The following is a 12,271-nucleotide window of genomic DNA, read 5'->3' on the forward strand; positions in this document are numbered from 1 at the left end:
GATATCCATCTTTGTAGCTCAGTGTGCACAACCTGCGGCTCCTAATGGCTGCGTGGTATTCCATGGTGTGCACTAGCACATTTCACCTCTCCCTTTCCCCAGCGGTGGCCCCTAGACACTGCCTCCAGCCCTCCCCTACAAGCAATGCTGCTGCAAACCTCCGTGTGCATGTCCCCTTATGGTCTGGTGGGAGAATTCCTCGGTTTATACACCAAGGAGCAGAACTGCAGGATCATAGAGTATTTGGTGGATTCTTAATTTCACTAAGTAATTCCAAATGACTTTGTTCCATTGGTTTATACCTTGCTGAAAGTGCATGGGGGTCCCTGCACCCCCACCTCCCTGGCAATCCTTGGTGGTATCCAATTTTCTGCCCCTGCTTCCTTATCTACCCGGCCCCTGCAGGCATTTCTGTTTGCTATCCCTGTGCTATGAGAAACAAAGATGAATATGAAACAGTCCTTCCTCTCAAGAAAAAAAGCTAGAAGTTTGTGGTACAACCAGGGGTGATGGAGAAGAGCCTGTGGGAGTGAAACCAAGGCAGAGGGTAGAGTGCAGCGGGACCAAACTCTGCCTCTCCTTGCTTCCTGCCGCTACCTTGCAGGCAGCGCTGGGCTGAGCGGCTGCTGCCTCGGCCTTTCCTCTCCTTACCGAGAGCGGTGAGGACTGGCCCAGAGACAGGGGACCCTGGCTTTGCCCACCTTGTTCTCTGTGGCATGCTTCTCCTTCTCAACCTTGGTCAGGGTCAGCTCCAGGTCGTCAATGTCTCTTTTGAGAGAGGAGCATTTGTCTTCCAGATTCCTTTTTTTGGCAACCAGATCAGAATTCGTTTCTTCCTCTTCTTCCAGCCTCTCAGTCAGCTCCTTGACTTTTGCTTCTAGCAGGATCTTGCTTTTGATGAGCCCTTCGCACCGTTCCTCGGCGTCCATGAGATTTTCTGTTTCCTGCGAGAACCAGGTCATTGCAAGTTGGATCAGCTTCTTGGGAATCCCTAGAAGGAAAGGGCCTTGCCCTCTAAAATCCCATTTTCTAGACTTAAGCCGAGAAATGATTCATGAGCCCACACAGGTGCATGCATGTGCGCATATGCACACGTTGCACATACATTTACATATCACCCTTATGCCCTTTTATTTTTAACCACCAAGGACATCATTCACCTAATAGGAATTTGCTTAAAATAATTTCATACAAAGAAGCTCGTGGAGTTACAAGTTCACTTTAAAGAACAAAACCTCTAAAAATTTGCCAGATTTGGACATCTGGCCATATCGCTCTTCCTGCCACCACCAGCTAAAAAACGATCCGTCTTCTCTGTGATCCCAAGCTGACTAATATTTTCAAAACACGGCCACCTTTTGACTTGCAGCAGAAAAGTGCTGCCCATGTCTTCTTAGCTGTGCCTCTTTGAGCCACAAAACAGAAAATTAAAAATACACAAGAATCAGTGATTGAGTAAGTACATATACCAGAAAGAAGACTCTACTGTAGTGAGTATCTGGAACAGACCGAGATCAGCTTATTCTGTTTTGAAGCTAGATCTGTCTCTGTCTTCTTGTATAAGAGTGTTTTAAGAACCAGAGGCACAGAGACGAGAATAAGTGCGAATGTTAACTGAGCACCTACAAACCTGCGCTATGTGCCAGACACTTCACATGCACTGACCTCCCTGATTCCTCAACCACCATATGAGGTGAGTACTATTACTATGCCCATTTCAGAGATGAGAAAACTGAGGCACAAAGAGGTCTAGAAACTTGTCCAGCTACCAAGGGGAGGATCTGGGATATAAATAAACCAAGTCATCTGGATCCAAAGCTTATTCTCCTGCCCACTATGAACGGGAACGTGCCCTACACTGATTGGGAAAATGAGAAGGAAAGTAGAAAATGCTTTGCGCACAAAGCAAAAGGTAAAAGTATTTGGGAATTCATTAAAAAGGAAAAATTGTAAATGCCTTAACTCTGTGAAATCAGACAATTACAGTGCCAGAGTGTTGCACACTGTGCACATAGCGTCCTATTTCTTTGATAAAAATGCACATCTTTAAAGCATTTTTTTATTATAACCATATTATTGTAAATCGTTTGTGGGAAATTACTCTCTCTACTTCAAATTGGGTTATTTAATTTGAATGAATTATTTTTATTTTTATTGATAACGACTTTTAGAAGACCTGGTACATTCCTGACAGATTTTAGTTGGGACGACACACACACGTCCTCATGCCCACAGCAAAATGTACCCACTGCGCTGGGGAAGGCGGGGAGGATTCAGGGATGGCGCGGACTCACTGCAGGTGTGTCTTCCTGCGCCCGCCGCCCTGGCTAAGGCCGAGCAGGTCCTGCCTTCGCTTGCGGAGCAATGCTGCAATACCCGACAGGACCACAGGGTGGCACCACTGTCTCTTGAATAGACACCTGCTGGGGGCCTCCGTGTTCCTCCTTTTCCGTCACCCTCCAGAGCGTGTGTTTTGCACTTTCAGGTAGAAGGTACTTACAGACTGGACCTGCAACTGGAGGTCATTCTTTTCCTGCAGCAGGGAGACCATTTTCTCCTCCAGCTCCTTCCGGCGGGCCTCGGATCTGGCCAGCTCCTCCTTGGCTCTCTCGAAGTCTTCCTTCATGGTGGCCATCTCCTTCTCAGCCTCCGCGCTCTTCAGCAAGGGCTTGATCTTGAAGAACAGGTTCATCCAGGGCCAGTGCTTGACGTTCATGAAAGAGCGGATGTTGTACTGGATGCAGAAGATGGAGTCCCTGCACAGCCATGGAGACTCAGGTTAACAAAGGGCAGCGAGTTCTGGTCTCTGTCCTCCCAGCCCTCCCCGGCCCCCACAGGCTCCAGAGGCTCCATCCTTCCCGGCTGGGGGAGGGAGGCTCGGCCAAGCGCTGCAGACCCTGTGGCTCTAGAGCAGGTCTGCAAACCAGGGGCGGAGGAATCAGCACGCACAGAGGTCGGCGGGCAAGAGAGGGCGTGGGGCCATGCGTGGATCTCCTGTCCCCTGACTTCCCCTCCACCACCCTGCAGAGAATGCTCTGCCTGAGGCACCGGTGGCCTCCTAATGCTCAGTGAAGTGAGCATCTTTCGTTCCTACTGGGTTTTCCTCCCACATTTGAATTGTTCATCAACTCTCGCCTTGCTTTTTTTTTTTCCCCCAGAGATAGAGTCTTGCTCTGTTGCCCAGGCTGAAGTGCAGAGGCATGATCATAGCTCACTGCAGCCTCAAACTCCTGGACTCAAGTGATCCTCCTGTCTCCCCAGTAGCTGGGACTACAGGCACCAGCCACTGTGACTGGCTCAACTCTTGCCTTTTTGAAACTCCCTCTGCCTTTGATTCTATGGTAAAACATTTTCCCTGTTTCATTGTGTTTTGCCATAAGGGGCTCCCTCTTTGTGCTGAGGTGCTGGTGCAAACCCAGGACGTGCCCTTGGTCTTCTCCCAGTCTCTCGCTCTGGCAGGTCAATCTATCTTCCTGATACCAACTGCCGCCTGCACCCTCGTGCCACTCCCCTCCCCTTTGCCCTCCACGGCTTTGTGTTCACAGAGCTCGCAGGTGCCTGAAAACTCGCTTCTCTCTCCCTTGTTGGGATGTTTTACATTTCTGGTTTGCTGGTCTCCATTCGTTTAGCCAAGCTGGACGCCTGAGGCACGATTGCCCGTGATGGCCCGGACAACGAGAGACTGCACAGCGGGTCAGGGTCGGGGAGCAGAGGCTCCCACCGGAACTCCCCACTCCCCGAAATCCCCACCATAAGCGGTCGTCAAAGCAGCTCTTGCTTCTCTTGCATTATTAAGGGCATAAGACTCTTAAACATTCCTCAGTCTGAGCCGTCCTCTTGCCCATGGCCCATGTCCTAATTCAGGCCCTTGTCACCTCCTACTTGGACCCCAGCCACAGCGTGGTCTTGCCCTCTCTTGTCCCCTAAGTTCATCCTCCTCCTGGGGGCCAGAGTGACCCGATCCCATCCCCCATCTCTGCTCTGGCCTTCCTCAGCCCCCCGTCAACCGGAGGATGCAGTCTGGGCTTCTGAACGTGACGCCTGGGGACCTCCCCACCTGCCTCTTGCCCTGCGCTCCGGTGACAGCAGCCCCGGCCATCCTTTCTCAGGTCACGCAAAGCTCCCTTCAGACAGGGCCTTCTTCTTGCTGACCCCTTCTTACCAACCACGACCCCCCACCAGGCTGGGGCCTATTCTTGCCCGCCCCCCGCTCCCCTGAATACAACTCCGACATTGCGCTTGGCACAGGCATTCAAACTAGCCATGCACCTGTCTGCTCCCACGGCCCCAGCTGCCCCAGGTGGCAGAGTTCACCTGTGTCCCCAGCGTCACGCTGAGCACCCAGCCCGGATGCTGCTCAGCAGATGTTGGTTAAATGAACGAATAAACGAAAGAATGAACGAGTACGCGGCTATCCCAAGACTACAAGCAGAGAGTGACCGCCGGCCACTAAGTGGGGGCGGGGCAGGCAGGATGAGGTGAGGCGAGGGTCTGCTTCACCTCCTCTCCATCATCTTCCTGAACTCCACCCGCATCAGGTAGCCCCTGCACAAGGCCTGCGTGTGCGTCATCAGCGTCACCAGCTTCTCGTCTCTCATCTCCTCCAGCAGCCCCAGGAGCCCAGCTTTAAAGAACACCTGCATTGAAAGAGAGACGGCCCTGCTGGATCCTCAGCAGGGGTTCGCCTGGGCGCTCGGGGCCGCCCTGGGCGGTGAGGTGGCCTGTCCTAACGTCTGTGCGCAGCCCCACCGCCCCACGTGGAACGGCTCTGACGGAGCTCCTGCACGTGCAGCAAAGACGAGCCCAGAAAGTAGCCACAGAGCACAGCTGCGAGCAGATCGGGAGACGTTCCCGGGTGTGTCCGCCCCGCCCTCCTTCCCCACTGGTGCCTCTACTGCTCCGTGGGTCGAGCTCCCAGCCACATACACACAGCACGGAGAGAGCTCCCTTTCCCCGGCTACGGGGCCCGGGTGGCCAGCTTGACGGGAAGAGGGAAGAGGTCCTTCCTCCAACCAGCCCACAAGCAGCCCAGGCTGTGGGAGGCGGGAGTCCCAGCTGCACCTGTTCTCACCTTGGTGTGGCCGAACTTGAACTGTTCCCGGTCCACGTCGATGGAGTTCAGGAGCTTCTCGGAAGCGTTTTTGCTGTCGATGAACTGCCCTTCTGGGATGGCACTGGCATTGAGGATCCGGTACCTGAGGAGAGAAGAGTTTCCTGAATGGATGCAACCCCCCCAAAAGGCCCCGTGCCTGAGACCAGGCCTTCTAGAATGTTCTCCTGGTCGGTCGGTGGTGGAAGTAGGATATTCTACAGCTGGTCTGGGAGACAGGCACAGACAGCTAGGGCTTGACTCTGGAGACCATGGTAGAAGGGACAGAAGCGTGAAAGAAGGAAGCCCAGCCATGTGCACAACTGGAATTTCGCTTTCAGAGAAAATGGTGCTTATCTGACTTAAAAGAGCCTTGAAATCAACTGTGACCTGAGACCTTGGTTATTCTACCTCTGGAGGGTCCTCTCCTCTCCTCCACCCTGGACGAGGCCTGGACTTGTGGGCCCGGGTGGTGGCTGGGAGGAGAGTTGGCCTACAGCTGTGGGTCTCAACTAGGGGTGATTTGGCAACATTCGGAGATGGTTTTGATTGTCACAGTTTGGCATGGAAGGGCGTGGTTTGCGGCCCATGTCTCTGGGTGGAGGCCAGGGATGCTGCTAAAGCCCTACAGTGCACAGGACAGCCCTGCTAGCTCATCAATAAGGACGAGTTAGCCCCGGATGTCCAGAGTGCGGAGGTTGAGACATCCTGTCGTAGAGTCAGTCAGGCAGAGTCTGGCCTCGGGGCCACGTGGGGCTGCCCAGCACTCGCTCTGGGCACGAGGTCATCCCCCCAGCAAAGATGAGGTCTGCAGAAACCCTGCGGCCTTGCGAGCTCCCCACCCCCAGCCCAAGGCGCGCCTTGGCTGCCCTCGCAGGAGAGAGTTGCAAAGGGCAGAGGTGACCCACCGCTGTTTGAAGTCGGCGTAGAGGATCCGGCTGGGGAATCCTTTCCTGCAGATCCGGATGCCCTCGAGGACCCCGTTGCAGCGCAGCTGGTGCATCACCAAGTAGTGATCCATGACACCTGCGGAGAGAATGCCCGGGGTGTGTCTGTGGCTTTTTCGTCGGTTGCCCTTGATGCCCTGAGGCACCGTGACACACTCCAACCCACCAGACTAGAGCGGGAGGGGTCAGGGCCGGCCCCACGGTGAAGGGGGCTCCATGGGCGGGGCCGCCCACAGGTCCCGCAGTGCACCTGACCCTGCCTGACCTCTTGGGGAGATGCCACCGCACCAGGGCCGTGGGAATGAAAGCCAGCATACTGCTCTTGACCCGTCCGTGGCCCTTGGCTCTGTCTCGAGGCTGAGAGGGAGGCGGGAGGAGTGTGGCTGCCTCTCGCACTTCCCGGGGGAGGGCTCGAGAAGCCCTCATGCCTCTACTCAGGACGAGGATGCAAAACCCACTGTGCCCTCCGTGGGGGCAGAGGGGCCCAGCAGAGAAGGGAGGGCCATGGCAGGGGACGGGGAGGGTGGACGGCTGGGCGTGGTCATCTGATAGCTGTTCGGCACCTGCTCTGGCAGTTGGAGGAGGACACAGCTTGGGTGGAAGGGGAGGAGCCCTCGTGGGAGATAGCAGGGCACTCTTGCTAATCAGGCACAAGTCACACTGGGACGGAGACAGTTCTGTCTTGGGCTGAGTGAGGGGTTGGAGGAAAGGCACTCTGGCGATGTGATGCCAGAGTGGGCTAAGTTGCTGGGGGGCTGAGGGGGCTGAGGCTAAAGCTGGCTTTGACTTAACCTTTTGGAAACTTCTGGAATGCTCCCAAGCTTCCCTGGTTGCTGTGAGAAGAGATCACTGTACAGTAAGACAATTTCCAAGGCTTTGCTAGAGCTGCACTACCTGACATAGTAGCGTTTGGCCACCCGTGGCTGTTTATATTTAAATGTATTGAAATTAAGAATGCATTTTCTTAGTTGCATCGGCCACATTTTGTGTAACCGGTGCTGCCACACTGGATGGTGCAGACAGAGGTCATTTCTTTCATTACCAAAAGCTCTACTGGGCAGTGATTCTGCAGAGAAAAAGCGGTTAAGACCAAGGAGAAAAGGCATCAGAAATTCAGAGAATGGCCGATCGATGTGGAGAGAACCTGAGCAGTTATCTAGTTTGACCCTCGTTATGTCTCAGGTGATGATTCTGAGTGGTTCGAATCCCAGCCCTGCTGTGCACCAGCTGTGTGAACTTGGACTTTCTCTGCCTCTGCTTTTGTTCTTTGTAAAGTAAGGATAATAACACAGACTGAGCATCCCCAATCTGAACATTCAAAGTCTGAAACGTTTTGAGTGCCAGATGACACAAGTGGAAAATTCCACACCTGACCTCATGGGATGGGTCGCAGTCAAAACGCAGTCTAAACTTTGTTTCATGCACAAAATTATTAAGAATATTGTGTGAATTCACCTTCAGGCTATGTGCAGAAGGGGTATATGAAACATAAATGAATTTGGTGTTTAGACTTGGTTCCCAACCCCAAGATATTATGTGTATGTAAATATTCCAAAATCTGAAGGAATCCAAAATCCAAAACACTTCTGATCCCAAGCATTTCGGATAAGGGCTACTCAGCCTGCAGTGTCTACTTTGCAAAGCTGCTGTGAAGAGTGAGTAGTTAGGATGGGGAATGGGGTTAAATAGCCCTGACCCGTGGCAGGGGGCTCATTAGATACGGATAGTCACTGTTGTCATTTGGTTTTGCAGAATTCTGAGCTGAGTTCTCTGAGGGCTCGCTCTGTGTCCGTCCTTCCTCCCAACCCAGGCTTGGATGTTCTCTAGCAGGTCCATGGGAAGGGTCCTCCGTTGCCTTGGTACCAATGTGCACAACTTCTAAGAAGTTCCCTGAGCTGTGTCCTCACCCTTCTCCTCTCACATGCAAACCAAATCCAAAGCTCTTACTCCCCCACCCCCACTTTGCCAGCTCTCACAGCCTGTCACACTCTGGGACGCTATTCCCCTGCCCTGATGGCCCAGGCCAGGTGCCAGGCAACTCGGGGCAGCTCCTGCACCTTGAAGCCTGCTGAAACTAGTCAGACCTGCCGTCCCGCCCCCGCCCGGCCTGCTCCCCACCCCGCCTCGCCTGTTCCTTCCGTGAAAACTGCAAGGAAGGCTGTGGCCTGTCATCTCTGGTGCTCCCGGCCCCTGGCCCAGCCCTCCTGCTCCCCCACGTGGCCCTGCCTGGCAGGCACCCTCCTGTTGGCACTGTGAGTGACTGTCTTCTCAACGGCATCGTCTCCCGGTCGCATCTGAACAATCATGAAACCTACATTTCCAAGCAGCAGTGAGTGAGCCTGTGGACAGTCAGCGGCACAGTCAGCAGACCCTGGGCTTGCCATAAGAGGAGAGTGACAGACAGGGTAGAGGCTGGAGCCCTGTGGCAGAGCGGAGACCCCGGGCTGGGGAAGCCCTGGAGGCTGGGGAGAGCCACCAGCCAGCACCGTGGCGCCTGGGGAGGGTGGGGACGGGGTTTGAGGTTTGATGGTGGACTGTGACTTCCAGTCCCAGCTCTGGGGGCCCTGGGGTGAGGCGCTGAAGTCTCTGCAGTCTCCAGTCTTCTAGAAAATGGAGAGGTCACACAACTGTGCTTTCTAAGGTGTCACCTGGGTTTGTGTGATCATATAGTCCCAGAAACGGGGATGAAAACAGAGAGGTAGGTGCCAGAGCAAAGGAGAAGCCAAACAAAAAGGAAAGGACTGAGGTTTCACCAAAATTTTCCCTCCATAAGTAAAAGCAAACCCGTGGATGAGCAGAAGCCCTGGGGGCTCCCAGGGGCACCCTGTGAACCCACGGGGGCTCCGCCCACCCCCCCACCATCTGGGGCTTGCAAGCCATTTGCTTAGACAGGAGCAGGCCACGTGCACATGTGGTTTGTGCCAACGGGCTCAGAGACAACAATGGAAACTGATTTTTTCCCCACACCTACATGCAAGCCAACAATTGCATTTGATGCTTAACCAAAGAAGCAGCTCTGTTCCAGCACCAGGGGGGGAGCCGGCTGCTCACTGGGAGGAAGCGCGGCAGGCCCCAGACAGCGGGTATCGGAAATGACCCAGCGGCTTTTTGCCTCTGACTTAGACTTCAAATGTTTGAACCCAACTTCCACGGAAGGTGCGATTTCAGTAACTATAAGGGACCGGGTTATGGGGGAGTTAAAATTTCTGGTTCTGAGTCATAATAATATTAATGATAATAATGACAATAACAACAATAACAATTGACGTCCAACGTCTCCTGGGACTGGGTGTCTGCAGTGTGCCCATGCTTTACTTGCCTGTGCCCATTGAATCCTCATAACAACCTGCCAAGGTGGGTTAAATGAGTTAATATTTACAAAGTGAGCAACCATTTTGTAGGCACTTGTTAAAGAAATAAATAATAAAAGAAAATGCCATTTTTATCCTCGTTTTATAGACTAGAAAGCTGAGGCAGAAAGAGTTCAAGTGCTTGGTTTAGGTGAGTAATGGGTGGAGCTGGGACTTTTTGCTCGGCAATCTACACCTCTGTTCAGTGGCACAGTTGCAGGGGCAGGGTGTTTAATCATGAGCCGGGAGGCCCATGTTCGGCAGAGGACAGCTCTGCTGGCAAGTGAGCTACCCCAAAGCCACAGCTCTGTGTGACAGTTTACTTTCCTCTTTGTGACAAACGACCCTGAAAACCAGCTGTACTCCAAGAATATTTGCACATCAGGATCAGGTGGCAGCTAAAGGTCTACTCTACTGCACGGTGCATGGTGTTCTGTATCTATAAATACGGTCTCCGGTTCTCATTTTTCTCATCTACAAAATGGAGATCGTTACACGTATCTTGCAGAGAATTGTTGCAAGGATTAGAGATAATTTTAGAAAGTTACCGACATAGAGTGTGGACTCAAAAAATCAGTTGCTATTGATGCTGTTTTATTATGGGATACCCAAGATGATTATCTGCCAAATGTAGTAGTTCGTAACTTTGGGGCGAAGGGGACCAACAGAGCGCTTTGAGAGTCCTACGAAGCTATGGACCTGATGTGCCTACATACGTACATGTGATATTTTGGATATTGTTTCATAGTAGGGGTGCCAGATAAAATATGGGATGCCACGTCGAATGTGAATTTCAGATAAATAATGGATAATTTTTTAGTGTAATTATGTCCCATGGGTCATACTTATACTAAGAAATTTTTCATTGTTTATCTGAAAGCGGAATTTAACATGACATCTGTTTTTTTTCTTATTTTTAATTTTCATGGACACAATAATTGCATGTATTTTTGGTGTCCATGTGATATTTTGATACAAGCATGCCATGTGTAATGGTCATGTCTGGATAATTAGGATATCTGTCACCACAAACATTTATCATTTCTTTGTGCTGGGTGCATCTAATATTTTTAGTTGCTAAATCTGGCAGCTCTATTTCTAGACAACTCTGAGAAGTGGTAACCGATGGCGACCCTTTCCGCGTGCACGCCCACAGAATTTTGCATTCGTCTCAGGGCGTCCTGTTCTGTTCGAGTAATTGGCAAGATTGGATTGGTGCTCACCGGGAGTCTTGGTCTCGTTGGGAATCAGACAGCGTACAAAGTGAGGGTGCGTGCTCCTGAGGTTGGTCATCAATTTGTTTAGATTTTCCTGGGACACAAACCAAAACAAGCACATTTAGCAAATGTCATCTTATTGGGCAGAAAAACAGCGGAGCGTGGGGGCTGCCAAGTCACGCACCCTGAACACGGCGGACACGGTCTGGAACGAGGAGCCCTTCTTCTTGCCGCCCTTCTTGGTTCCCCCGGTGTCACCTGGATGCGGGTGCAAGGACAGACACATGTCAGATGCAGCCCAGGGCGCACAGCTTGGGCTTCCTACGCATCTGCTTCCAAGCCCTGAAACGGGAGTTCTGGTTTCCTTTCCACATAAGAGACCTGAGGTTTTGTGTGTGTGTTTTAACACACCTCTAACCACCTCCCCTTGATCCCAGTGGGAACGGGACGTGGGGGTGTGGGAGGCGTTTCACTGGGAGCATAACTTAGACTCTCTGCAGGAAAGGAGAGCCCTTCCCTTTAGACATCAGACCTCGGTAAGACTGAGATGTCCCTCTTAATGACCATGGTTTCTTTCATGAGTTTATGCCCTTTTATCCTTGAGTCCCCGTCTGTCACTTAATGAGGCAGTAACTGAAAGTAATAAAAAGGAATTTTCTCAAGAATATCCCACACATCGATTTGTTTTTCTCTCTTTTCTAAATGAAACAACCCGATTGGCCATCTTAATTTGGAGTCGGTGATATTTGGTCTACTTTTTCTGCATGGCTCCATTTTCAGCTTTAGACTCCGATACCTAACCGAGATTCAGCCGTGGGGAAAATGTTAATGTCTCACTTTCCCTTCTCTTCCTTTCACCTCACCCTCCTTGTTCCCGGGGTTCCACGTGACTCTGTGCTTGGGGTGGGAGGGAGAGGCTGGAAAGCCCCTTGCCCAGATCCACGTCCACACGGGTCTGTAATGTTAGCGTCTTGGTGTTCTCTCTAACTGAGGTTGTGCAGTACAGTGACAGACACACCCTGATCAGATTGAAAGAAAATGATTTTCTTTACCTAAGTTTACACTTATGCCCATTTATTGCATTCCTCTGCCTGAATACACTAGACATCAATTTTTTAAATGATCTAATTATGTAGCAAATGATTATACTGCATATATTTTCAAACTAAAAGCATTAATTTATTAAATTTATGCATTTAAAATAGCACACTATTAAAAAACTCAATTTTGGCAACTATTTGAAAAATGTATATATTGGAATCCTTAATGAATGCTAGTGGCTTGTGTAGCTACTTTTGAAAAGAGTTCAGTAGTTCCTCAAAAAGTCAAACATAATTATCATATGAGCTAGTAATCCCACTCCTAGGTACTATATATCCCCAAGAGAACTGGTAGCGTATGTCCACATGAAAACTTGTATATAAATGTTCATAGTCTCATTGTTCACAATAGCCAAAAAGTGGAGACAACCCAAATGCCCATCGACTGGTAATTGGTTAAACAAAACCTGGTTTATTCATACCATGGAATGTTATTTGTCTAGAGAAAGAACGAAGCCCCGATACCTACTACAACATGGGCAGACCTTGAAAACTTTAGCCCGAGTAAAAGAAACCAGACATACAAGAACACATCGTGCATAATTCAATTTATAGGAAATGTCCGGAG

At 51.2% G+C, this 12,271-nt stretch overlaps 1 protein-coding gene across 1 annotated transcript in view; it reads right to left on the reverse strand.

Annotated features, from left to right (window-relative positions):
• MYH13 (myosin heavy chain 13) overlaps positions 1 to 12,271 on the reverse strand; it is a 96,138-nt gene that overhangs the window by 66,798 nt on the left and 17,069 nt on the right. The window contains exons 15-21 of the mRNA XM_075993897.1: positions 10,788 to 10,861; positions 10,610 to 10,697; positions 5,998 to 6,115; positions 5,072 to 5,195; positions 4,501 to 4,637; positions 2,501 to 2,756; positions 702 to 944 (exon numbers count right to left, since the gene is read on the reverse strand). Coding sequence (XP_075850012.1) covers positions 702 to 944; positions 2,501 to 2,756; positions 4,501 to 4,637; positions 5,072 to 5,195; positions 5,998 to 6,115; positions 10,610 to 10,697; positions 10,788 to 10,861 — 1,040 coding nt within the window. The remainder of the gene's footprint in view (positions 1 to 701; positions 945 to 2,500; positions 2,757 to 4,500; positions 4,638 to 5,071; positions 5,196 to 5,997; positions 6,116 to 10,609; positions 10,698 to 10,787; positions 10,862 to 12,271) is intronic.

The sequence above is a fragment of the Microcebus murinus genome, chromosome 18, assembly GCF_040939455.1.
Source record: "Microcebus murinus isolate Inina chromosome 18, M.murinus_Inina_mat1.0, whole genome shotgun sequence".
In the NCBI taxonomy this organism is placed as follows: domain Eukaryota; kingdom Metazoa; phylum Chordata; class Mammalia; order Primates; family Cheirogaleidae; genus Microcebus; species Microcebus murinus.